Raw genomic sequence first — 27,899 nt, 5'->3', positions numbered from 1 at the left:
GCACACCCAGGAACACATGATGTGTCTAATCCATGTATTATTGGCTGAGCACACACACAATGCCAGATCCATTCACTGCACTCTCTAGCAACACAACACAGCAATCTGTATGACACTGCATTGGATCCCAGAACTGACAAGCTCCTGAACACTAATGGTATGACCTGCTGATCTCCTTTATTCATTGTGTATTCTATACTACTAGTTAGATGTGAGCAATGAATGCAAGAATTGTTGCAAATAAAGCAGCAGCTTTTTTTGAATATAGATCTGAGCAAGAAAGATCATGCCAAATATCAGGGAAATATTCTGTATTAATAATGATTGATTAGTAAAACCTTTTTGAGCTAAATTCAGTATATGTAAAGCGTCAGACACTATATATTCAGGGAAATAAACAATCATATATGTTATTTAAGCAAATAGTTTAATCAGAAAACTAAACACAAGCATTGGGAGCGGTCTAACAGGTTGGGTGATAGATATACTGATAATGTACGAAAAACATGGAAACTGGAGGATTGTCTGAATCAGGCACAAATAGAAATGATTTGTCTGCAGCAAGCATTCTTTAAAAAAGGGCCCAGACACTATTCAGCAGTTGGATCTGTCATAATCTGTTCATTCTAATGATGTACCATGTGAAAGTTTATTCAGTAAACTCTCAGTTTCGCCATTCCTAACCAGGGTTCCTCCAGGGGTTACTGGGGTTTTTCTCGATCTATGGATCATTGATCTCCAGTTTGATGACATCTGCACAATTTTTTAGTTACAATGTCACTTGACTGTCATGATGTTTTTAGCTGTCCATGTATGTCCATGTATTCATCGTACCGCTCCCCAGTTTAAGGTGAAAATAAAAAAACAAAAAAAAATCTCACTCACCTTTACTTTGGCAGATCCCTCCAGAGGTTATCTGAATCAGGTCCCGTGTTGTCCTGTAATCCTCCTTAGTCCTGGCACGGAGGAAGTGCCAGGGGCCGTCATTTTTTTGTGCCCCTCTGCCTACGTCACCAGAACTCGCACTGCGCAGGCACAAGATTGTGTGATGTAGCTTGCTGTAAATAGGGGGGAAAAAGAGTGCCAATCCCACTGCGCACACGTGAGAAAGGCGTTTTCTTTTTCCCCGTTGAAGAAAAAGCTTCTTCTGCGCATGCATGACATATGTGTCCCAGGCGGCTCTGCGCTTCCATTCTGTCTTTATTGCCGGTGAGGGGCTTTACATTTTTTTTTTATTCTCGCCAAAAAAGGTAATTTTAACCCTATATAAAAGGGTTGGTTACCCTTTTATGTAAGGCAAAACAATTTTGTTTAGGTCTGCTTTATGAGGCTTTTCCCCACTGACCCCTACTTTGTTTTAACAGGAGTTCCCTGGGACCTGAAATTTAGTTTAGGGGTTCCTCAGGGGTAAGAAAGGTTGAGAAAAGCTGCTGATCAACTTCAGTACAAGGTGATGGTTTATCCAGGGGGACACAGAAGCTACAGACAAGGATTTTTTCATTTCAAATAGTTCCAAAGGAGGGTCACTCAGGGCTAACGTATGCTGCCCCATAGAGCATTTCATGCCCTTGAAAGGTCTGTATGAGATATCAATAGGTCCTCTGCATTATCCTGACAGCCATGTAAAGTACTGGAAAGTAAAATTCTTCGGTTGATGGGCATGGCTTTTGTGTTACTCTTAGAGGTCAGAAATGCCTAACGTATGCTTCCAAAGACAAGTGTATGATGCCTAAGCTGACCATATACTTTGCTTTCTGATGTTAAAATATATTGTAGTACTCACAGCTGCAGGGTGAACATCTACTTCCACAGGCAGCAGGAATTTTGTGTTTTGTTATTTTTGAGGCAGAATCTCAGTTCAAATTAGATTCTAACCTTAAATGTATAAGCAAAGATGATGCAACCCTGAAACATAACTGTGCAGAGCCATGGCAGCACAGGCAACATGTATTTAAGGATTTTCTTTGTGGTTTTGTTATTCAACCTTTTAGATCTTAAAGAACCTGATGAGCACTAAGGTAGCCATGTTTAGTCCTCGTTGTGAGAAGAACCCTCTTTACATGAATGAGATCTGTCCCTCCCAAACCAGATATTTATATTGGCACCCAACAGTTGCACAGTACAATAAATCAGTTAATTTGCAGACTAATATAATATGTTTTTTTTCCTGACAGCATCAATGGAGCACTACAAGATTCTCAATGTGATTGGAGAGGGATCATTTGGTAGAGCACTTTTAGTTAGCCTCAAAAGCACAGATCAGAACTACGTCATAAAAGAAGTACGACTTCCAAAGGTAAGCAAAATAATAAACTGTACTTCTCCTGTTAATAAGTAATGTATTCTTAATCAAAGCAAATGCTAAATTACGTAAGCCATTTACCTAAGGTAGACTTGAATCTTGAAACACAGGCCAACATTCCCTATTGTATCACAAAAGTCTATAGACTTCAAATGACCCCCCACTATGTAATAGTTAAGAGTTTGACACTTGATCATTATGTGTTTTTCTTTGTGTAGGGACAAGCTCAGTGCAAATACTATCAGTCTTTTTTTGGTAACAATTTTATTTGGTCTCAAAGATTTTAAAATCAACAGATATTTAGCACAACATTGTGTAACATGGCGTTAAATGAAAGCACAAAATAAGTCAATGTATATACTATATGCCTAGACTTTGGTATTAAAACATCTAGCAGTAATCTTCTAGCATCATGATCTCATGTACCATGTCAATAAATTGCTTGCTAAAGTCAACACATGTTGACGTTAAACTAAGATGAAGTAAGTGAAGTACTTCATTCTCACTGAACATCATTTGTCTTTCATCTTGGTTGCTGGACACAAGCATTTTTATTTCTGTATTTTCTGGATAATGTGAGATTGGCACTAGTTGTATTAAGAATTACAAAATGCCAGGCTGTAGGTGGTGGTTGTTGGAGGTAGGTGGTGGATTGTAGCTAAGATGAAGCCTGTTACAGTAGTGAAGAGTACTTAAAGATGTTTTGCATGTTCTGCACCAAGGGAATGTGAAAATGCAAGAAAAAGTATGTAAAGCATCTAAGTCAAGCCTAGGTCCACCCAACCACAATGTGGCAGCACAGGGCCCGGGATCAGCTGAGCACACACAAGGCCTCCATTTATATTGTACGCTTTTCTAAGCAGGGTCTGGCAGTACACTTTGCAGTCTGATTGCTTTGGAAGCTGCTCTGCTCACAGCCCAAAAACAGAATTGCTAGTAAAGAAATCTGTACAGTTCTGAAAAACCTGCACTCTACAAGAGATAAGAACTTATGGTATGCTTATACATGACATCTAGGACTGGTATGTACCTTAATGTATTCTGCTGCGTGACACCAATAGATGAAAAATGGTAATAGAGGTTTTTATGGAGGCCTGCAAGTGAATGTTTATAGTTGTAATTTTATGTGAATAAATATTTATATTTGTATAGTATTAAAAAAAAAAGCATTCCAAAATATATGCATTTAGTTCTCAGGGGAAACTCAGGATACCAGACAAGAAGCCATTCTTCTAGCTAAGATGAAGCACCCCAATATTGTGAAATTCAGAGAGTCATTTGAAGGTATGGTATATGATTCACTTTGTATCTACTTGGTCTATTCTATTAGCATGATAGTGGGGAAGGTTCACAAGAATCAATGTTAATCAATGATGATTGCATATTCAAAGCTTGTCCAAGAAAGTTAATAACTTACCAGCACTCACCTTGCTCACTTTGTTTCTGGTTTCCACTGTGACTTCTGAGAAATGCCTATTATCACACCTTTGATTTCAGTTTCATACAGTAGCTTTTTTATTCTTTTTGAATTCCTTTGAAATTATTTATTTTATTTTATTTTGACAGAGAATGGCCATCTGTATATAGTGATGGAGTATTGTGAAGGAGGTGACCTCATGGCAACCATTAAACATCAGAGAGGAAAGCTTTTTCCTGAGCAGACTGTAAGTATGGAACATTGTCATAGCAGAAAAATGTTTATTTATGCAACTTTTACAGGAACATAGAACTTCGCCACAAATTATAAATTTTCATTAGCAAATTACCCTATTGATATGTGAGCATTGAAAGCTTTTTCTGGTTGGGAGGAAGTAAGTGCATACTACAAAATTTAAAATTAGTATGCCTTTAGGACAGTTGGGCCCCTTTCAGACTTGTGGTTGAAAACCATGCTGTTAGCTGCTCCCAGCCCCCTTTCCTTTTTGTGATGTTGTTGTACTCTTGTCAAAAGAAGCAACTGGCCATCCAAGGGTGAACAGAAGCAACATGTTGCATTCAGCAACAATGGCCACAATCCACTGCAAGGGCACCATGATTACAACCACCTGCAACCATTTGCACAAAGTGGTTTCAACCCCACTCATTCAGTTAAATGGAAATGGATGGGAGTGCAGTTGAGCCAGCAGCAGATTGCTGCAGACAATTGCAGGTCTGGAATTAGTGCTCAAAAGGTGAAAAAGATAACCCTCATCCTTATTTCTTAGGTGTTGCAACCCCGATTCAATGATACAAAAGTATTACAAAAAGAAATGGAAATAAAGCTGGGGTTTTGTTGGCAATAATAACCTATATTATTGTTCAATGATTAATCCAGCAATTTCAAACAATAGTTGATACAAATAATAAGTGCAAATGGTCATCCCCATTAAGGATTTATGGGGACAAAAAAGAGCAATCAACTATACATATTAGATCCCTAAAAGCTCATAGACAAGTAACGTTTGTGATCCCCCCGACGCATTGAGTTGAGAACGTTAATGTTTAGTGACCAGTCAGGTTACATCATAATATAGGCAGAGGCGATCCAAGATTTTCTGTTTTTACTGTATAATGAATAAACCAGCAACTATTTTAAACAGGGCCTGAAGACAACTTCAGTGTTCATTTACCTAATTTCACAAACATTAACTGATGACGTCATACTAGACAGTTATTTTTTCAGAATTTTCAATAGATCACACTCAGGTCTGGAATTAGCCTTACAGTGCAATCAATGTCTCTAAAGACAACACCGTTGTGATCTAGTCTAATTTCTAAGTATCAAGTAAAGTAGATCCCCAAAAGTTTTAATAAAAATAACTTTTATATATATTAAAATCCTTTTCTATCTTAATAAGATCATTTCAGTACTGAGCCAGTCCTAAATATTATCCTTGGCCTGTCCTCACCATAAAATGTTCTTTTTGTGTCTCATGCAGATTCTGCATTGGTTTGTACAGATGTGCCTGGCAGTACAGCATATTCATGAGAAACGGGTCCTACACAGAGATATTAAGTCCAAGGTGAGTTCTGTAATGTGTATTCTCACCAGGACAAATATTGAATAAATATTGCAGTAGAATAAAAAAAGAAAAGACATGTGAGGAGCTCAGTTTTTAAAACATAAATGGCAGCTGCTAAAAGAAAAGCAAAGATTCCCCTAGGTATCTCAAATTAAAAAAAAGATAAAATAAACTTTTATCTTCTGTGCTCAACAGAAGTTATATACAATGGTAAAGAGAACCTTTCACGAAGAGATTTTTTTTGCTGTCTTTGCTGACCTAGTTCTAAAAATACAGTTTGCCTGGTTGTTCTGATACTTTGTCTTCAATACTTCCCTGACCCAGAATTAGTAACAATTGGTGTTCAGCTAATTATTGCACAGCCCTGTGTGATTGTAACTTCTGAAACTAAAAGTTCATTACTTACTATCTTTACTCTCATAAAAGTGTTGGCTGACATTTTTGGGTGGGTTCTGAGGTTTACTCACATGTGCAAACTGTCATTTATCTGGAAACTCGCCAGTCATGATGAAAGCTATGTACAAGCATTTGATAAAACATCTAGGGCTATTATTATAGATGACTGGCTGTAATTTCTTTTAATACAAACAGATGGTACCACAACATTTGTGATATATATCATGCCCTATTGTTTTTAGAAAGGGATTGCAGGTTCCCGCTGAGGTTGCAATCCCAAGGAACAAGCTGTGTATATAGCAGTGCTAAAACATATTGGCTCATACTTTACTTTTTCAAACTGGGCAGCTTATGTGGGGTTGAGAGCCTTGATTTTAGGGCGTTTAGATTCCATACCCATGACATATACTGTTACAACTGTGGCTAGCTGCACGCTTTGCATGGCACGATCTTAACCTTCTCCCTGCCATCCCTCAGCACCTTAACCAGACATCATTCAGAATACCTACAATCCCTAAATTAATCATTTTCCTCTCAATAAAGAACCTTAACAGAGGTACTTTATATAAACGCATCCCCTGAGGAAGCTAGTCGGTGAAACGCGTCTGGACAATGAACGGCTTTTCCTTGTCTAGCTGTAGGGTCTTGTCTCCCTTGACTTTACTAGGATAGACACCAAATTGAAACTTTTTGTTGTACCTTATCTTTGTATGAAAGCCATACCTTTTGTTTTAAGCACAATATAATTGAATTAGCCGCACAAAAAAAACCCTGCTTTCTCTTTCTTGCCATGGATACTAAATTTACTCAAGAGGGGGCTGGCTACCTTTACCCTTCATAGGAGGCGGGACAAGCAATTTTCTCTGTCTTTATATGTACAAAAGTTTGTAAATGTTATAGATTGTTCAAGAAAAGTTAAAAAGGAATTGCAACATTTCCAAATGGCTATCATTTTGCATTCATGAATACTTCAGTAAATGCTTTCAATGCATAATGTAATTTTCCAAATTTTTGTCCATTGGAGCATACTCGGATAGCTATTTGGGTCCTTAATAGTATACTGAATGCTGACAGGGAAGCACGTTTTATAACATAGTGGGAACAGTTAGAACTTTCTGTTCCTAATTTCCCTCTTTCTTGACATATTACAAAAGAAAGGCCGGGGCAATGAGCAAAAAATCATGGAAAGTAAAAAGAAAATCCTTTAGTAAGAATTAGGATTTATTATGAATATTTTTATATTAGACAACTTTCTTTATTTGCTTTTAAATATTTTGCAGAATATTTTCCTAACACAAAATAGAACAATAAAGTTAGGAGATTTTGGATCAGCACGTATTCTTACCAGGTATGTGTCATACTATGGTTACAATGTAATTCCATTATAATTTTGCTAGAAATCCCAAAGGTTTTATCAGATATGTAGAAAAATTGCCCATTATAACATAACATTAAAGCTTTGATAAGACTTTGCATAATTTATAGATTGGGCCATATGTATGCTTGGCCTTAAGTTTTTTTTGGCAATATTTTTGGAAAAACAAGTTTTCCTTCAGATCAATGCAATTTAACACTTTACACTAGTTTAACACTCTGCCCGAATTATTCAAATTTCAAATGGAAATCCTAAATATAGGTTACATACTTATTCCAACTCGCTGGCAAAATACATAAACTGGTACAGTGGATTTTTGTTATATTTAAAAGTTTGTTTACCAACTTCTTTCATATCCAATTGTCTTTAACAATACCCATACTAATCACTGTACTAAAAAAGGGAGGTATTGTATGAGAAGCATAATGAGGTGTCACAGAAGGAGGAGAGGACCCTGAACTTCATACCATTTTATAAAATACAATGAAATGAAATGAAATTTGGCTCCATTAGTGAAAGACAGTCTAAATGTAAATTGATAACTGTATTTCTGTTTTTTTTTTTTTGGTGTAGTCCAATGGCTCATGCATGTACATATGTTGGGACACCGTATTATGTGCCACCTGAAATTTGGGAAAACATTCCATATAATAACAAAAGGTAGGTGTTATTGACATTGCAATTCTATTGGATTATATACATAGTTTATCATTCTTGTGAATAGGATAAATTTTACAAATTTTACATGGATTATCAATATAAAATTGTGAAAAAAATATGCTTATATTATTTATATTCTAAGATAGTTCACTGAGGTCAGGCACATTTGTGTTATTATAAACATCTTACCTGTTTTTATGTTATTATGGCATTGATCCTTATTGGTATTCACTTCATACTATCCTGGCAGAGAGTATTCACTACATGAATTGTTTTTTTCTCAGTTTTAGTATTACAAAAAACAGCCACAATAGCTATGCTCCATTTTTCATCTTTTACTAAAGTGGTTAAGGACATAACATAAATAATTTAATAAAGCAGTAGAATGGAAGATAGCAATGTGCAAAGTAAAGTATCCCAATTATATTTATTTGTGGTGAAGTGAGAACTTTGAAAGATAATTTTGGATTGGCTACAATGGATCATGGGACTATGTATAGGAGTAAGAGTAAAAATCCTTCCTGATATGTAGTTTTTGCCACCCCAATTGTATAGCATATACTATTAAAAAAAGATAGAAATTAAGCTGGGTGTTTTTGGCTATTTACGCCTACATTTTAGTGAATTTTAACAGAAACAATGATCAGTGATATATACAATGGTTGCTGGTGGTCTTTCCCATTATAACTTTATGGGATGAACATACCAATTAGCTTTACATATTGGATCCCTAGATATATAAAGAACGAGGGTCAAAATTAAACGTCTCTTGTTCCAAAGCGTTTCGCTGTTCAGCTTCTTCAGGGGATCAGTTGAGACTATTCACACTTGTTGACCAATAACGGCTTACATTTTATTATGAATGGATGTCCTTAATAAGAGGGGATATAGGATAGGATCCACAATATTCAAGGAGTATGATATGAAATCTGCTACTGAGACTCGTTCATGTGAAAATGACCATTTGAACGAGTCTTAAGGTGCATACACACTTCCAATTTTTATCGTTCAAAATGAACGACGAACGAACGATCGATTGGGCAAAAATCGTTCGTAAAAAAAGTAACCAACGACGCCGACGAACGAGGAAAGTCGTTGGAAATGAACGACCGGACCGGCGGATCGGATTGGACGACGATCGTTGACCATCGTTCGTGTGTACGATCGTTCGTTGATCGTCCATGGTCTGAGCATGCGTAATGAACGAGCGTTCGTTCACTTCCTGTCGTGCACATAGTTCCTCTATCGCTCAAACGATCGTATCTATTGTGTGTACAATATCTACGAACGATCGTGACGTTATCTCTATGTGCAGGATCGGTGCTATACGATCGTTCGTCGTTCGTTTACCAACGATAATAATTGGAAGTGTGTACGTAGCTTTAGTAGCAGATTCTCTACTGGCATTCCCACTTTTCAATACTGTACAGCTTTTCCCTTAAAATTCACCTTTTTTTTTTTATTTATATCCAAATTATCCATGACTAGGAACCCCCTGTCTCACCAGAAGAGAATTCTATCTGTGAATCTTGAATGTATACATCCTTTGAAACCTGTGCAAGCATTATCCACAGAACATTTATTATTTTACTAGTCCAAGCTTAGAATATTAAGAAAGTGTAAATATGTTTATATGAGCTGTTTGTATTATAACATAGCATGTTAATAAATGTGTTGCCAATGATTATACAGGGAAAATCCACCTACTTATCCCTATCACCTTTAGGCACACACCTACTGTGGTTTATGATAAGCTTGTGCCCTGTCTATCACATCTAGACACTTCCACCCCTCATTTCTGTTACAGCTGATCCATGAATGCAAAAATAAAAATGATCCTTTACCCCTAAATATATAATCTCAGTGTGAGTAAACAAAGTATTAGGTATATATACATTTTATTTGCATTATACAGTTTAAATCCACTTATCTTTCAATTTCATATTCAATCTTGCTCTTTGTTTCAGTGATATCTGGTCATTGGGATGTGTGTTATATGAAATCTGTACCCTAAAACATCCAGTAAGTACTGTTAATTTACAGAACTAAAATGTAGAATCAAATGTATAAAAAAATAATCTTTTATAAGCCAAAAACATGCAGCCTTTATGATCATATAATATACAATAAAATCATGTTTCCCAACTGCTTATTGCTCTTCTAATTGCCCTTTTCTCAACTATGTAAAAACACACTGTTCCTATTTTACAGTACAAAAATCCTTATAACAGCCATTATACATGGCTAAGTTTTATCCTGTTCAGAGGGAGAGCAAAAAAAAAAAGCATTCTGTACTTGCAGTCATTCATTGCAGAATTTTCCTGGTTTGTTTCCTTAGCAATCAGAGGCTTAGCTCCTGTTCTCCACAGATGAGCATCACCTAAGATGTCTAACTTATGGGACGTGTATAGTGCAGGTGTTATCAAAAGTACAGTTTTAATGTCTCATTTTAACAACTTGGCTATATAGCTATAATTTGTATATTGAATGGTCATATATCAAACCTGAAACACTTTTGGAGAATTTCAAACTCTTTCTGTGAAAACACATTTATTTTAATGGTTTCCCCATGGTTTTGATGAATTTCTCTTCCAGTGTGTAGCCATGCCTCCTAAGCATTTCATAGTTGACTATTCTTAGAAAAAAAGTACTTCCTTACAAAAGTCAGATTCCTGTAGCAATCATTGTCCTGTTTGGTAGAATTGTATAAATATAAATTAGGACAGCTTAGTAATGCAAATAAATTACAGCGATTATTCTTTTCTGTGCAGTTTCAGGCAGGAAGCTGGAAAAATCTAATACTGAAGATTTGCCATGGATCTTACAGTCCTCTCCCCTCACAATACTCCTATGAATTGCGTAGTCTCATCAAACAGATGTTCCGCAAGGACCCACGGCAGCGGCCTTCAGCTAATACCATATTGAACAGAAGAGGTCTACTGAAAGTAGTGAAATCTACGGTGGTCACACAGGTTAATGAATTTGATTTAGAGAAAAAAAAGCAAATAGTAGTTCTCTCAATCAAGCTAATACCCTGCAAGTGTGGAGCTTACAGGGCAGGGAGTTTGGTCATACTCAGCAAAAGTTAAAGATAAAAACACCCTAAGCTCAAAGTTTAAATGAAGTCGATGGATAAACCTAACATGTCTAATATAGCAGTGGTTTGCTACATCAATAGATATGAAGGTGAGCCCCAGAGCCAACATCATGGTCTGTTTTATGGGGTCCCTTCACTAATGGTGCAGGATAAACACACCCTAAACAAACAATGAGCACATCCACAATAGGACACATATTTAGATACACAAAAAGATACTTTAGTGTATTTAGATACACAAAAAGCTTAGGAATTTAGTTTATAGCGGAGGAAACTTTAAAAAATAATTAGGTATTAATCCAATGGGGTACAACTATGATTAATTTGTCAATGAGTTAAAAGTCCTGTTTGAGCTGAGTCCTGAACTTTACAATGAGAGATGTGCAGCGCAGACAAGATGTGAAGAGATGAATTTTGAGTGCCAGTTTTATTGTACAAGGTGTTCAAGTGATATGCAGATATTTGATAAACATCTGTAATTAAAGTTATTTTTTTCCCCACACCTAATAGACAGATGACGAGTTGACTGAACATTTCCAAAATGATGAACTGGCTTCAGTTATCCAGCACATAAATGAACCACCAGCATCTCTGGACGACGGTAAAAACATAATTTATATGTTGTATTCCTTATTGCGCTTTAATTTAAAGAACCTCTTTGTATGGCAACTATGCAGTGCTCATTGCTACCTATACGGGCCTTTCCTGGAAGGAAGTGACTGGGCTTTAATAGTTTACTGATGGCAATTGCAAGTGTTAAAGCAGCAGTGATCAGCATTTTTTTCATATTTCCACTGACTGTATGTTATCCTTCGGTATAGATAGGTTTTGAAGGCTGAGTTAGCCCTTGGCTTTTTATGGTTTGGAAACTACAAAAGTATTCCCTACCTGGGAATTTCGAGTGTTCCTGCCCACCTTTATACATTCTAGCTCCACATGTTACAGTTTTCATTATAGAAAATACAAAATATTTAGGGACCCATCAAGGATAAGCGGAACTCCCAGTAATGGCCAAAGATGCACAGACATGGAAATCTCTCTAATTGAGTTGATAAGAATAAAAAACCATCATCGAGTTGTTTAACTCTCCGACATTTACCAGAAAATAAAATATCAGTATAGAATAGCCTCCTTAAAGAAAAAGGAGTCTGAAAGTTTCTCCGTTTATGACACTAGGGCTACGTACACATGTCAGATGATTCTCGTCCGATAATTGCCTCAGGGCCAGTGCTGTCTGGAGCTGTATAAATAATTAATGGAATAGTCCTAGGCAATACTATATTTTCCAATTCCTGACTTCAAGTTTCATTGTGTTTCAGCACAGCACTCCACGCCCCATAGTTCAGGAAGACAACAGTGGAAGAAGGAGCCCACAGACACAGGTGTAAAGGTTCTGGAGAATGCCACCATCCTAACATCTAGTATAGAGGCTAACAGAAGTATTGGTGAGTGGGCAAACCTAACAATGATTTAAAAGTCACTGATACTGTAGTCACTACTAAATTATGCTTTAGTGTTTTTCTGAATTTTAGAACTGAACCTAATGTATATGTGAGGTTTTACCCACCAAAGGGTTTATATTTCTGTCCTTATAGTTCTATTACACACACACGCATCACACAGCACAGTCTTGTCCAATACGGAAGGAGATTTTTCTCTACTCTGGGTTGTTTTGAAGCCAAAAGCTTTTTTTTTTCATTTTGGACAAAGTAGCGAATAGTTAAAACGCACCATATGGGAGATTTGCTATCCCATCCTGTTCCGCAAACATGAAGTGAAAAGTAATACCGGTATTACGCCTGGACCAGCAGGGTTCCCATGAGAAGGGAACAAAGGATACTTTTGTACCAGGCCCTGATCAAAAGAGCTTGACTTTTGCTATGTTGGAATTTTTGGGGGAACAAGAGGGAGGGGAGCCTAGGAAATTTACCTAGTATGGGGCCCAGAAATTTCTGATGGTAACCCTGGATCAGGGTTCTAATTGGCCAATATTTATAGGCACCAGTGTACAGTTAGTTACACCCACTATTCTTAAAATTGTACATTTTGATTCTGCATTGACAACATTCCACAGAACAAAAAGAGGTTAAATCTCCATACTGGGGACACAGAAAAACCTGATGGGGATTCTAAACCATCCAAAACAACAAACTCTGGTACTGGACAGGAAAAGGAGAAGCAAAACTCCTATTTGGCTTCCTTCCCTTTCCTGTTTCCAGGTCAGATTTAGTAACCTAAATGGCCTAAATTTAAACCTTACAACTGAATACAGAGCTTTGTTATTTACTTTCCATCTACAGAATACATGTGTACTTAACTGTTCATATGTTAACAGATGTTGATCCTTGAATCCACATTTCCAAAGTTTGTGTAGCAGCAGCCAATCACTATGACAGAAAAAATTGGTTCAGTAAAAGTAACACAACATATACTATTATTAATATTATTATTATTTTTAATAATAAAATTAATAAACAGTATTTATATAGCGCCAACATATTACACAGACCTGTACATTAAATCTGGTTTGCAAATGTCAGACAGATACAATGCCCCTGATTCATCAATAAAATCCGCGCTCGCTGGAAGCGCCGGATCGCGAATACGAATGCGCGACCGATAATCCGATTCTGCTTGATGAATCAGGGGCAATGACACAGGAGGAGGCAAGAACCCTGCCCAGAAGAGCATACAATCTACATATATTGTACAAAACCATAATAATTGGTAAATTTAGTTTTTAACTCTATAAATACTGATACAATGAGCCCTGCGCCCCATGTGGCTTGACCATACCTTGCTTAGAATTTATTGGATTAAAAGAGCTGTTACTCTTTTAATGAGAGACTATAACTTCACACAATGGACCTGATTTATTAAAGCTCTCCATGGCTGGAGAATATACTCTTCTATCAGGAAAGCTGGGTAATCCAGCAAACCTGGAATGGATTTCTTAAGTCATTTGTGATTTGTTAGCAAATGTTTTCAATTCTGGACCAGATCTATTTCAGGTTTGTTGTATCACCCAGCTTCACTGATGAAAGTGTATCTTGGAGGGCTTTCATAAATCAATGTCTCCCTGACTTATTTTGGTGTTTTTGGCTCTGTTTGTAGGAGGAAAAGTTATCAATTATGAACTAAAGGAGCAGAGGAAAAAATGGAATAAGGAGACACCTGAATCATTGCTTAATTTTCTGAATAACGCTGACCTCACCTCAGCATTTCAAACATACACAATATATAGGTCAAGTAAGTATTATATCTGTTTATATTGTGATGTGGACTTGTTTAAACATATTTTTCTTTTAATAGACCCAATTGCTGACCCATTTACTTTACCTAAAATCATCCCCAGAAAACTCAGGGAATCTGATATTCCTTCAATTACTGCCACTAAAACACATGAACCTGGAAGATTCCCACCAGGAAATCTTTAAGAAAATGTCAGATTCACTATTTTATAAATAGAGCCCTAAGCGTATTTAAAATATTTTAGGTATGTTATTTACCTGTAAAATATATCCTTGTATAAGCTCTCAGACTGTTGCTGGGCATTGATATCTTTTATTGTTATTCTTCCTTCTTAAACAGATTTTGTAGCAAAGCTTTAGAAAATATTAGGAAGAAAAATTTGAACCACAAAAAACAATTGTGCTTTATTATTTCATCCCATAAAAACATATAAAAAAAGGATGTAATGTTTAATACAATACATCAATTATGATGGACCATATGAAATGGCAAGTGATTGATTCATATGGTTTCAATTCTATAAATATACCCCTCAACTTATAGAGTGTTAGGTATAATAGAAGTGGGGTCCATAGTTCAGAGTCCCTTGTTTCAAGGCTAAAACCTCCTATAGCTATAAGCCTTTCTAGACGTTCAGGAATGAGTATGTGCAAACCATAAAGTAAAATATATGTGCAAACCACCCTGCAGTCCATATTTTTTGTAGCAAAGTGAGGGGAGGGGTGAAGGAGCTTGGCCAGCACAGATAGTAACTAAACACTCCCAGCAGAGGAGAGTTGTATGGTGTACAAGGAGACAGATGGTTGCGCTAGGTAATTGTTACGTCTGAAGTATTTAAATTACCTAGCAAATTGCAACAGGTAAGCATTTGAAATACTTTTTCATATTTTTAACTATAATTTTTAGAGTTACAATGCAATTGTATAGAGTGCCTAACACTGAAAACAATGCATTCAATGTGTGTCTGATATGTTATATCAACTGCTGGTAGGCAAAGAGGTTGCATGAGCCAAGACAAATACAGAACTTCTTTCTAATGTCACAAATACAAATCCTTATACTTATTGCAAAAACAAAAATCTGAAGAGACAAGCATAAAAAATGTGAAAATCACAATCATCATCTGATCTGCTTTAACAGAATAATTTGATCTGCTTTTAACTGGATCAGTTAAAGTTGTAGGGTTCAGACACCCACATTTTAGCAGAGGGATCTATGATTATTTTAGAGGGCTATCTATCTTTCTATGGTCATAGGCTTTACTGTAAGATGTTATTATTATGCCTTTATATAATAGAACATGCAGAAGAATGTCTAAAAGGACCACTTAGCAGTGACATTCCAGGACAAGATGCCACAGACAGCAGGGAGGAGGAGGTTGCTGTGGATCTCGAGAGACTGCAGCCAAGATCTGATGATGAAGACACGTAAGTTTTGCACACTGTCTACATTTTTAAAACTGCTCCATGCAAAGCAGTGACATTATATAGGATCTAGTCAGACATTACCTTGCATTAGCTCTTCTTCACGTTACTGCTTAAAGCTGCTTTATTGGTTGCTTAATACACATTGTCCGAGGTATAAGATCCATCATGGCATAAGTAACCATCATGGATGCTTTTAAAATACATTTTTTAAGCCTGAGATAAAGAATAGGATCTAGGAATAGAAGACAAAAGAAAGTCATACAGTTCACATGTAGAACAACTCCAAGTTAAGCTTTTTGTTTAGTTTGAATGGCAGGTAAGGATTAGCTATCTATACACACCATAATGAAAGTTTCCTTTACTTCCTGTCAAGGAAAGTTATACCCCATCCCAGTAAAACAAGAACTTTTTGCTTTTAACTAGATGCAGTCTACAAAATCTTACCTATTGTTTGCCTCTAATGTACATTCTGGACTTTCAGTATTTGTTAGGTTTTTATCTTCTAAATAACTCGGAACCTGAACCCATTATTACATTTGCGTTTAAACACAACTCGTAATTGCAGCCTTAGTCACACACTCCAGAGCATGAGAAAGTAGCATGAAACAGAATCATGTGACAAGAAGTAGTTCATCTCAGAAGCCCAGTAAAAAGGCTGCCTACATTATGATTTTATTAAATTCATATTTACAGGGTATATGTTGGGATATAAATATAGGACTGCTGACTTATTTTTGAAGAAAAATTAAGTCAGCAGTCCTTATGTTGAAACAAGGATAAATAAAAGCGAGTTTATTAATCACAATTAGGATAACAATTATATATAACGTATATTGGACATAATGGCTCCAACTATTCCTTCATCACAGTTCAAGCCATTCTTTGTTCCCTTAGTCATAACATCTGCAAGCAACATCATTTCTTTAAATTATTTGAGAATTATATATTTTCCGTGTAAAATGTCAAATGACAAATGTTTTTATTCTACATTCTGCAGAGACTTTGAGGAAGAGGATGTGGACACAGATTGGCTATCAGAACTTAAAAAGGTGACTGAGCATTCATAGAAAAGAAGCGAAAAACTAATATAGAGGACAGGAAACAACACACTACACTTGTGTTCACCCATGATATTTTTATATTCTGTATGTTAGGACAGAAGAATGGTGCAAGCATGCTTTGTATTCTGCCAAAAATGCAGTGTAATCCTTACGTTATGTTGAGGATGACAACATAGAACATAAATTTTCTGTCCTTGCTGGAACTCCACCTATTGCTCCAACCCACTTCTGTCCTACTTGGCTTGGATACATTGATTTATTTCCAAACAAAATGCTTCTATCTTGACTACCAAGAGCTTGCCCATACACTGCTTTTAGAGAAATAACTCCAGGAAGATGTGGTTCTTTAGGTGTGCCTATACCAACAGGAGCTGAGCAACTACACCAGGAAGACAAGAGGAAGTTTTAGTGTTAAATTTGGGTATTGCTTGGATATACCCTTCAAGGGTCTGCTGGACTCCTATGTTGTCTACTTAATAATATACATTAAATAATGATAAGATGTGGAACAGCTACACAGTGGTGACAGTCTGAAGGCTCATTTATGAAAGGACACTTGGAAGAACCGAAAGCTGGTAAAACATGATGGATATTACATTTCCAAATGGCTGGAGGCCCAAATACCCTCTATATCTACTTTAAATTCCTTACAAATACAGCAATCTGAAAGATTGAGAGCTCCAGATTGGACCAATAGGCTATCATTTGCTCTATTGTAAAACAAACTTTATTTTACCTCCCTGGCGGTATTCCAGAGTGTGGCTCGGGGTTCATTTTCAGTACCAAAGTGGTATTTTAAATGGGATTGGATAGCTTACCTGGTCCCCACGTGCCTGTGGCATCCTACAGGGTTGCCCGCATTGTCCTCCAGCGATGCCCGGCATCTGTGTCACCTAGCAATGCCTGCCCGGCATCTGCATCCTTGGCGTGTGAACGTTGGAGACGCAAGGCCAGAGGACACAGATGTCAGGCGGGCATAGGACTTGGAAGTGTGCAGCTGGGGTGGCGGGAAATTTAAAATAATAAGTATTTTGAAATGTACCGCTGTGACATTTAAAATACTGTTAGAATCAGACTGTCAGTGAGGTTAAAGCAAACACTTCCGTACAATTAACCATTATACCATGGCTCATGTGGAGCAGCATTCATATCAAATGTAGCCATTTCTATTCAAATGCAGTGTTGTCTAAATGCATTTTTGTCAAATGCAAAATGCAGCTTTTGAATTAAATGAAGAAAAGGCTTCTTTAACCTGCTTTGTCTGCTGTTGCAAGATTTCTTAACACTACATGCTGAGACTGCAAGGAACCTTAAAGAAGATCAAACACAACCCCTAATATCTCATCAACACTCCTCCACTGAGGTCAAACTTTAGTTGTGTGTTTCAAATGCAGAAAACCCCCCAGAGTATATGAGTATCCTTCTCCAGAAGTCCAGACAAATGTACACAAAAATGCTATTGCTTTAGGTTACTTTCGGAGAGGTGGGTGTCCAGGACACCTACTGTCAAAAACAAGGTGCCCAGGAGCGGTAACACGGGCAGCATCCCCCAGGATTTTTCAGGAGATTACAATAGCCTGTGCAGGCATTTGTAGGCTGCAAAAGCCTAGCAAAATGATGTGTTTTTTTTTTTGGGGGGGGGGGGGCTCTGTTTAAAAAACAGGGAATCTGACATTCCCTCAAACATTCACTGGTGGGAATCCATTACTGCCATTGAAACACATTGACCTGGAAGATTTCCACAAGGGAATGTTTGAGGGAATGCCTGATTTCCTGTTTTTCTAAATTACAACTGCTTCAAAGAATAATTTAAATTGCCTAAAAGTGCTTTCATAAGCAGTAATGAGTGGTTCCAATTCAACTGTATGCAGGCAACATAGGTGGACAATGGACTCAACATTAACAGGTAGTGTCTGAAAAAACTAATGGCAATACCTGTCAAATTCTGTAAAAAAAGTGGACCCATTCAGCCCAATGTTCTTTGCCAGCATCAAAACCTCCTAATGTTCCTTAGTTATCCTCTCATTGTTATTTATAAATGCTTGAACTTTTTACATTTTGTACTGGGTTTTTACTGTTTTTTTAGGCATTGCTTAATAGCTATTATTCTAAATAAATAACAGTTACATTAACTAAAAGTTTTGATTTTTATTATTCCTATCAGTTATTGTTCTCTTGTTCTTTGCTCAATGTCTGTGAATATGTAATAAATAAATTAATATATATATATATATTCATATCCATATATCCATGCACACATGATGCCTATACTTGTACTTGTACTTGTACTTGTAACTTATACTTGTATTTGAATTTCCATTAGCACTCCTGCCGATGTTGAACCTACCAGTAAAGCCCACTGAATGCTGCTTCCTGTAATTATGTGGTAACAATGTTGCACTGCTCCAGAATTCAAACAGATTGGTACTTTTTTGTAGGCTGTGGCTGCCTACACTTTGGTTGTATGAAATACATTTTACAAGGGTCATTTCTATTAACATTGTCACTGTAGTCTCACAAGTCTGCAGTCCCACTGCTTTCTGGGTTGACAGCATTGCTTCTGTTGCTGAAACCCTGCCATTGTGAGCCAATGGGATTTGGCTGAATCAGGGAAAGTAAAGAAGGCCACATAGTAATGGGAATTGGAAATTGTTTAGAGAGGAGTTTTCAACAGTACAATAAACACAGTGGTGAGACCTCCCCACATGTAGCCCAGATAGACAAAGGAGCAGCAATACACAAATACATTCCCAATTCTGTTCACTCTGCTTTCTCTTTTAATCAGCTTGTTTCTTTGTATATCTGCAGCATCCGGCACTGTCCGATCCCCTCCTATTGCTGCCTCTTCCTTTTTCAGTGCTGCTGCAAAGGTGGTGGAGTTGATATCCAGACAGATTCAGGGATTTTTACTAAATTTATGCATAGATCTCTCTCTCTTTTCTCAATATCTATACGCACCATTATGAAGATTTTCTTTTACTTCCAGTTCATGAAAGTTACTTCATAGTAAACAATATACAAGTTGCATCTACCAGAATTCATTTGTGTTTATTGTTTTCATTTATTTATTGCCTAGAGTTTAGGATTTCATTATTAATTGGTATTATTAATATATAATTCTGATACACAATGCCAGTATCTCAACTAACTTATACTGATTTATCAAGCATTGTGTTGTTGGATGTGAAGATATGTTGTTTAACCAAGAAAATGTCTTCCATCTGCCCTACAAGAATCTTACAAGATGCAGAACATGTGTATGAGGAAGCTGCATACTGTTGTATGAACTTGGGAAATCAAGTCTATGAGAAACACTGTTACTAAATTCATGAAACTGGTCTGGCTAATTACAGGCAGAGGAACAGAAGAAACAAAGAGAATAATAGGTACGGTATTTGGAAAATACAAGATAATACAACAAATATTGCTATTAGATTACACTATACAATATGTACACAAGTGGGACCTCGACATCATTGAGAAGGTGTTTTTTATTTTTTTAGCTGATCAGTGTGTTACCTGACAAAATTAGATACATTAAGAGGGTGTGAGCAGACAGAGATGATTTAGTTTTACTGTAAACCCCACATAATTTCATTCACAGGATAGCATTTATGAGGTTAAAACTATAAGAAAGCCAACCCATGCAAAGACTAAGGCAACATGGCTGAAAAGGCGGAGTGTTGACATGTATGCAAAAGCAAACTGAAAATAGCTATCGCCAGAAATACCTGCAGACTTTCAGCTTTAATTCAGTGGGCTGAACAAAAAGATTGCATAAAAATGTGAGGAACTAAAGCCTTTTTTTTACACAATTACTTTGAAACCAGTACAAAATTATTTAAATTTCCCGCTGCTCCTCCCGCCCGCACCGACGCATGCACCGATGTCACCGGAAAACCCCGGAGATCGTCTCTGCACCAGCCGGGAGAAGATCGAAGAAAGAAGACGTGTCCGGAGGAGCTGCGAGGACCAGCAGGACGCCGGGGGCCGACGACGGAACAAAGTAGGTGTTTTTTTTGTTTTAAGCGACCCCGAGTGTAATTTGGGATTAATGCTTTTTGCATGGTAAATCCACCCTTAGTCACACTCAGGATTACCGCTAGGGGGGTTAAAACACTTAAAACAGCATTGGAACATATGCCATTAATTTAGGTTCATTTAATTTATTTCTATTTTAATTTATTTGTATATTGTACCTATACTTTTAAAACCTGTAAAAACATTTCTTTCTTTCAAAAAGCTGTAAAAACCTGGAAAAACATTTCTTTGATTTAACACTATAGCTTTATTTGATTCCTTTTCCTGTATAATAAAGGAATGCAATAAATAAATACCCGAGCAACGCAAGGTAATCAGCTAGTTTAATAATAACAGAATATCTGACTTTGTCAGGACTTGTTCGCCAGCACATTACTTAGTCTTCACTAACAATCGTGAGGTTAAAGAACAGTAATAATACACTGAACAGAAAAAACAATGACATTTTTATCTTTACCTTTTCACTAGTGGTCAGTAGAAAAAAACCCTTTACATTAGTGGTCAGCGGAGAAATGCCATCTAACATAGGTGGTCAATAATCGAAAAACCTGCTACACTAGAACCTCCGGCACCCACAGGGAATGGCCACTTCCGGATACATGTAGTTTACTGGATAACTGAGGTTTCCTTTTCTCAGGCATTCAGCACTTGACTTGGAGAGATTTGTTCACCATTCGCCTCTAGTGCTAAATGGCTGAGAAAAGGGAAACCCTGATGACACTTTAGCTGTCATCAGGGTTTCCCTTTTCTCAGCCAGTCACGGAGCAGAGCAATCAGCGGAGCTCTGGTATGCTGACGGCTCCGCTTTCTTGATTGCTCCCGCAGTCCTGGTGGAGCTATGGTATGTGTTCTTGCATGCAGAATACAGCTCAGCTAGGGCTACAGGAGCAATCAAGAAAGCCGAGCTGTCTGCAAAGCAGAGCTCCGCTGATTGCACCTCTCCGTGATTGTCCCCATTCATGCTGAATGGCTGTGAAAAGGGAATCCCTGATAACGGCTCAAGCGTCATCATGGTTTCCTCAGCCAATTAGGGGGCAGAGCAATCAGCAGATTTCTGCTGATTGCTCCACTTTCTTGATTGCCATAGAACCCCAGTTTTCTGGAACTCAGATCTCAGCTCCGCTTTCTTGATTGCCCCTGCAGCCCTAGCGGAGCTGACAGGTGCTGGTTATCTGAGTTTTCCGGTTAGCTGAGTTCCGGATAACCTGGGTTCTACTCCATATTGGCGACCAGTGAACACATTCACCCTAAAAATTAGAGATTAGTAGTCAGGGGCCCGTTTTTGTCAACATAGTGCCTTTTTCATTGCTGGTTCCTATAGAATAGACCTATTGCACCTTATTATATTAGTTCTCTGGCTCCAATCCTGCTATTATCAGGGGTGTCTGTAAACTAGGGAACATTTCCCAGTGACACTGCCACTGACCGTATGGCAAATTGGGATCTGGAAATATTCAGATTTACTAATATCCTAAGTGAGTTTGCAAGTTTATTGATGAACTCCCATTGCTACCTTTAGTCTAGATTTTTAGGGGGCATGACATGGACGTTATAACAGGCTAATGGGGAACATTAATGTGGCAGAGAAAACTACATTTTGCTACAAAGTGCTGCACATTGGGAGTAGCTTACAGGAGCTTTGGTAGGTAGAGACTGAGCCTACTAAGAGGAACACACTGCAAATGTTTGTCACTGTCCTGTACCCACCACAATTGGTTTACAGAACCATATAACTCCTAAGACTAGGTATAATTTGTAAACACAGTTCCTTTATCTATATTTATTTGCCAAAGCTATAAAGCAGAACTAAAGTTCCATTTTCAAGAAATACATGATGCAGAGTAGTGATTAATGATTCATACTCTGGATGGTCTAAGGTGATTAGTGGTGTACCCCAGGGTTCAGTGTTAGGATCTTTACTGTTTAACATCTTTATAAATGATATAGAGTTTGGGAATATAAGTACTATTTCTGTGTTTGCAGATTACCAATCAATGTAATGGTATTAAATCCATACAGGATGTCTATAATCTATAGGCAGACCTGGATGTGCTGTTTGATTGGGCAGCCAAGTGGCAAATGATTCTTAATATAGATAAATGTAAAGTTCTGCACTTGGGAGCTAACAACATGCATGCTTCATACTGTCCAGGGGGAATACATTTGGGGAGTCAGAAATGGAAAAAGATCCAGGGGTTCTGGTAGATCATAGAGTTAATAACAGCATGCAATGCCAAGCTGCAATATCCAAAGCTAGCAAAGTACTTTTTGAATCAAAAGAGGAATAGACTGCAGAGATGGAGACATAATCCTGTCCCTGTACAAAGCATTGGTCAGACCACATCTGGAATATGCAGTCCATTGTGGAATTGGAGAGAGTGCAGAGAAGGGCAACTAAATTAATAAAAGGAATGGAGGAGTTCAGCTACCGGTATGAGGAGAGATTAGCTGAACTGAATCTATTCTCCCTTGAGAAGAGACGTTAAAGGGGGTATATGATCACCCTGTATAAATGGTCCATATAGAGAACTCTCTTCCCAATTATTCACTTTAAGATCATTACAAAGAACAAGAGGGCACTCTTTGTGTTTGGAGGAAAAGAAGTTTAAGCTCCGGGTAAGAAAAGGATTCTTCACTGTAAGAGGTCTGTAAAAATGTGCGGCCAGAGGATGGGATTGAACGTGCAGGACACTAGAGGACGCCGGTGGGACCGGTGGGTAAGTATTCTTTATTTTTTTAGCTACCCCAGGTGTGGCTCAGAGTTACCGCTATCAGCTGTTTTTATCCCACAGCTGGCTAATGTACAGCGCTGTGTAATATGTTAGTGCTATACAAATACTGTTTTTTATTATTATTATTGTGAATAATAATATTAACAATGATGATTATGACAAAGACTCGGAACAGAATAGAGCCAGGAAATGTATGAGGTTGTGAGGTGTCACAGCTTCTAATGCACACTGTGAGGAGCTGGCTGTGTGAAGAGAAATCAGGTATTTCAGTACAGGTGAGTACAGGAGTCTTTACACCTGTGCGGGCCTGAAGATCAGCTCAAACCTCACCCCTGGGTCCCCATATTTACTCCCAGTTAAGCAGCAGTTACTCTGACTGAACATTTAATGTTTCCCGCTCTCTTCTCCTCACATAACCCTGTCATCATATGACCGGCTCCGTAACTTTCATTTCTCAATATTACAGCCGGTACGTCACGTCAGGTCCAGTCATTAGGAGGCGGGAGCCGTGGACCAATGATAAAACCCAACAGCAGCCCAGAACCAATCAAAAAGCCATACTTAAGACTGAGGCGGGAGAGGATTTTTTTATTTTATTTTGCCTTATCAGCAAGAGCGGGTCACGTGACATGGAGCACCTCCTCCGCTCACCAGTGTTAGAACGCAATAGAGGGGTTAGACCGAGGCAGAGGCAACACCACGGTGGCTACCGGCAACAACGCCGAGGTGGTAGGGGTTACTGGACACCGACAGCCATATCCTGTGTTGTAGAGAGAGCCCTGTCCCCCCCTCCGGTCTATTCGGTAAGAGCTGCCTGCAAGCCGTCCATTGTAGTGTGTTATCTCTTGGTGTAGTTTGGTCCTGTCAGGGGGGACGTATGTACGTGCCTACGTATGTGTATAGACGTCATGACGTACTATGGGCAGAAAAAATGGTTCCAGTCATAGAGACAAAATTGGTGTGGTTTTAACTTCAGATATTTCAAATAAGTGTATGTATATCAAAATATTCCTTACCCAATCTGTACTTACCTGACTTGCCACCATTGAGTACCTACCTAGAGCCATGTGAGTGGTTATGGTGATTGTTTATGCTATTTTGCAGACCGTGCCATGGCAGTGGAATGTAAACAATTGCCAGACTCCATATTTGTATATTGTAATTCGGTGTTCATGATAATTATGTCTTTGATATTGATTTATGTCATTCTCCTATCCACCAGCAAAGAAGCCACTGAGCAAGCATGAGCGCACCCTCCCCTTTCTACTAACACATCTGGGTAAAACCCAGGGAGCGCACCATGCTGTATATCCCTAACGAACACTTTGGTTAATATATTGTGAATGGCTACCTTGGCTCCTTATCTCTCTGTGCAGTCAGTGATGAGCAAGGTGAATGATTCCACCGAGATTTGAAGGTCATGGAGGGACGGTATCAGGGTAGATGGGATGTACATATGATGGCTGACTATTGTTGGAGCATCCGGCCAGATTGTCCTAACACTGAACACTCCAGGAAAAGCTATAAGCGTAAATTAATTTTCAAATGTTTTACTGTAAAAGTCAGCGTAACAATAAATCCTATGTATGAATAAAAGAAATTTAAATAAACAGTACATTCAAGTTATTTATTCATTTTTTCAGTGAATGTAAAATTTGTATGTTTTTTGACAAAAAAGGAGAGTACCCTGTATCATAAAAAAGGGTCGTTTCTAGATTCACCACCCAAAAATTAGTAAAAAAACAAGTGTAAGATCTAACTCAACAAAAAATGTGTTCCCCAATGTTATTAATACACAGTATTTATATAGTGCCGACATATTATGCAGCGCTGTACAAAGTCCATTGTCATGTCACTAGCTGTCTTTCAAAGGAGCGCACAATCTAATGTATATACCTTAGTCCTATGTCATTACTACAGTCTAAAGTCAGTTTGGGGGGAAGCCAATTAACCTAACTGCATGTTTTTGGAATGTGAGAGGAAACCAGAGTACCCGGAGGAAACCCACACAAACACGGGGAGAAAATACAAAACCCATGCAGATAATGTCTTGGCCAAGATTTGAACCTGGGACCCAGCGCTGCAAAGGCCACCAGCCACTGTGCTGCTATGATCCCATAAATCCCTTAAAGTGTCTTGCAGACATCAGATGATTGCCACTGGAAAGATTTCTTGTGATTAATGGAAGTGACAGAGGAACATAAAAGTGCTGTACACACAGTGCCTTTTTGTTACGGTAAATGAGCAATTGGCACCCTGCTTTACTCTCCTTCATAGGCATGAACATCGTTTATTTCCTATTGTTCTTTAATCCACCATGGCAAATTGGTGGTATGTTGGGAGACTTGTATACACGTGTCAGATTTCTGCCCAACATTACCAGTTGTGCTCATCTTGGACAATGATCTGGCATGTGTACAAAACTTTAGTTTGATTCCATGCAGACCAACTGACAGTTTGTACTGTTACCACTGTTACCATGGAACACTGTAGCAGTTGGTCTGCATGGAATCGGATGGATTCAATCATATCAGCAGTTCTGTTTCTTCTCTCCTAAATTTACAATACACATAAAAACTTTGTTCTGCCGCAACATAAACCAGTGTATAATATTTGATGGGTTTTAGGCAAAAATTATTTTAGGATATGGATGCTAATAATAATGTAGTAATGTTATACAGTATTGGGGGGGTTCGCTGGCTATCAGTATCAGCACCTGGCCACAAGTAGTCCTGCCCACTGCTTCCTAGATTGACAGCACTGCCTTTGTTGCTAAAAACCCTACCATTAGGATCTGCAGTGTCTGTGGCAGGGGAGTTGCATAATAGTGTGAAATGCCTATAAAGAATGAATTGGGTGCCAAAATTTGATTAGATCAATGTTGCTCAACTTTCTTACCATGAGGGGACTCACCCTTGCTATAATTCTTATTTCCACAACTCGCAGTACATTAGTGTGGTGGTCACTGGGAGGAATATCTCTTACATGGCTGGCCAGTGGGAAAGATGTGATCCTTACAGATAGCCAAAAAGATCATTTAAACTGACCTGAGAGGTACAAATTGCTCAAGGAACCCTTACCAACCTCTGAAGGAACCCTGGTGGAGAAACACTGGTTTAAATGTTTAATACAAATAGGTGGGAATAAAAACAAGTTGCTTAAAATAACAAAATCCTGCTGGAGTGCCTTTCACATTTCGAAGAATCCATCAGTCCTAGTGACATTTTTGGTTTCCTATGGATTTTCCAAACCGAGAAGGTACAACAGGTCATCAGGATAGGAAGAAAGATATTCCACTGGGACATGGAAATTAATAAACAAATGACTCTTACTTCAGGCACTCAAACTATGGTAGAGGGCTACATTATTCCTGGGGCAGCAAGGTGCAGAATGTAAGTTCCAAGGTAAAAACTTGGGCCATGATTAGGTATCTTCCACTGGTCTGTATGTAACCTGTTTGTTTAAAGCACACTGTGCCTATTGATTTTTTATTTTTTGTTTAATTGTTTTACAGGTATTTGCATTTGGACAGAATTGCAGTAATTGTCTGGGAACTGGAGATAATCAAAGCACCATGGTCCCAAGGAAACTTGATGTCCTCTGTGGCAAGAAAATAACTGGCATTAGTTATGGCAGTGGCCCACATGTCCTGGTCTGTACTGAAGGTATTATAGATGCTATATTCCCATCTCCAGGGTTTGAGTTGGCAAAAATGTATCACTTCCAACTCCACAGCCAGTTTATTCAGTGCACCTTGTTAGCCCTGTTGTAATTTAACAATACCCAATTGGTACTAATTTGCCCAAAATGTGCCAAAGAAATTCCATTACACCCCCACCATCCTGAACTGTTGATATCCATCCTCCATGTTGATGCCAAATTCTGGCCCTGAAATCAATGTTGTAGCAAAGTTTGAGATTAGTCAGACCAGGAAATGTTTGTTCCAATCTTTTGTCCAAATAATAAGCAAAACTATCCTCTGGTGCCTTTTCATAGATAATGGGAATGGCACCCAGTGTGTTCTCCCGTTGTGGTTGCTGATTTGCCTCAAAGGTTTGACATGTTAGGCGCTCAGATGCTCTTCTGCATAGCTTGGTGATGATGAGTGGCTTTTTGACTTATTTTGCCTTTCTATCATCTCAAACTACTCTGGCTATTTTTCTCTCACCTCTGGCACGGACAAGGCTTTTTTGCCCAGGGAACTGCCATTTACCATTTTTGTGAACCCTAGAGATAGCTGTGTGAGAAAATCCTAGGAGATTCTGAGACCGGTACAAAGTCAGACAAATTGCCATTCTTCCTCATTCTGATGCTCCTTTTGAACTTCAGCAGATCGTCTTGACACTGTCCACATAACTAATTTCATTGAGTTGCTGCCTTGTGAATGACTGACTGTCTTGGATAATTGCCTCTAAGTGCAGTGGAACAGGTATATCTAAGTTGTTGGTTCAAAACGTTGATAGCAATTTTCAAGAGCAAAATGGTCAGTGATATTACCTGCATATAGCATGTGTACACTTACATATGTGTAAGTGCTGGTCTTAAAATTTTGTT

General features: G+C 38.1%; 2 protein-coding genes across 4 annotated transcripts in view; both read left to right on the top strand.

Moving 5' to 3' along the window:
* Positions 1–50: 50 nt before the first annotated feature.
* NEK3 (NIMA related kinase 3) lies at positions 51–18,212 on the top strand. Of its 3 annotated transcripts, XM_072403649.1 has the most exons (14): positions 51–157; positions 2,175–2,296; positions 3,493–3,586; positions 3,869–3,966; positions 5,221–5,304; positions 6,981–7,048; positions 7,649–7,735; positions 9,703–9,757; positions 10,507–10,707; positions 11,343–11,433; positions 12,152–12,277; positions 13,947–14,081; positions 15,382–15,511; positions 16,509–18,212. In XM_072403649.1, the coding sequence occupies exons 2-14, from the start codon at positions 2,180–2,182 to the stop codon at positions 16,576–16,578; spliced, it is 1,356 nt and encodes a 451-aa protein (XP_072259750.1). In that variant the 5' UTR covers positions 51–157; positions 2,175–2,179; the 3' UTR covers positions 16,579–18,212. The 3 variants fall into 3 exon arrangements, with proteins under 3 accessions (XP_072259750.1, XP_072259758.1, XP_072259768.1); XM_072403657.1 differs by lacking the exon at positions 5,221–5,304; XM_072403667.1 differs by lacking the exons at positions 51–157; positions 3,493–3,586.
* A 5,762-nt stretch (positions 18,213–23,974) lies between these two features.
* The window catches only part of RCBTB1 (RCC1 and BTB domain containing protein 1), a gene marked incomplete at its 3' end in the record, with an annotated part of 11,133 nt that continues 7,208 nt past the window's right edge, over positions 23,975–27,899 (top strand). Inside the window, 2 exon segments of the mRNA XM_072398654.1 lie at positions 23,975–24,148; positions 26,860–27,010. Coding sequence (XP_072254755.1) covers positions 23,975–24,148; positions 26,860–27,010 — 325 coding nt within the window.

The sequence above is a fragment of the Pyxicephalus adspersus genome, chromosome 1 (assembly GCF_032062135.1).
Source record: "Pyxicephalus adspersus chromosome 1, UCB_Pads_2.0, whole genome shotgun sequence".
Lineage (NCBI taxonomy): Eukaryota > Metazoa > Chordata > Amphibia > Anura > Pyxicephalidae > Pyxicephalus > Pyxicephalus adspersus.
The sequence above is the reverse complement of the archived record's forward strand: the minus strand, read 5'-3'. Positions and strand labels throughout refer to the sequence as shown.

Bases quoted from the DNA above. Each gene is read 5' to 3' on its own strand.
- NEK3 (XM_072403649.1), top strand. From the start codon at position 2,180: ATGGAGCACTACAAGATTCTCAATGTGATTGGAGAGGGATCATTTGGT. The intron at 7,049-7,648 runs GTATGTGTCATA...TTTTTGGTGTAG, and splicing joins TCAGCACGTATTCTTACCAG to TCCAATGGCTCATGCATGTA. The intron at 15,512-16,508 runs GTAAGTTTTGCA...TACATTCTGCAG, and splicing joins AGATCTGATGATGAAGACAC to AGACTTTGAGGAAGAGGATG.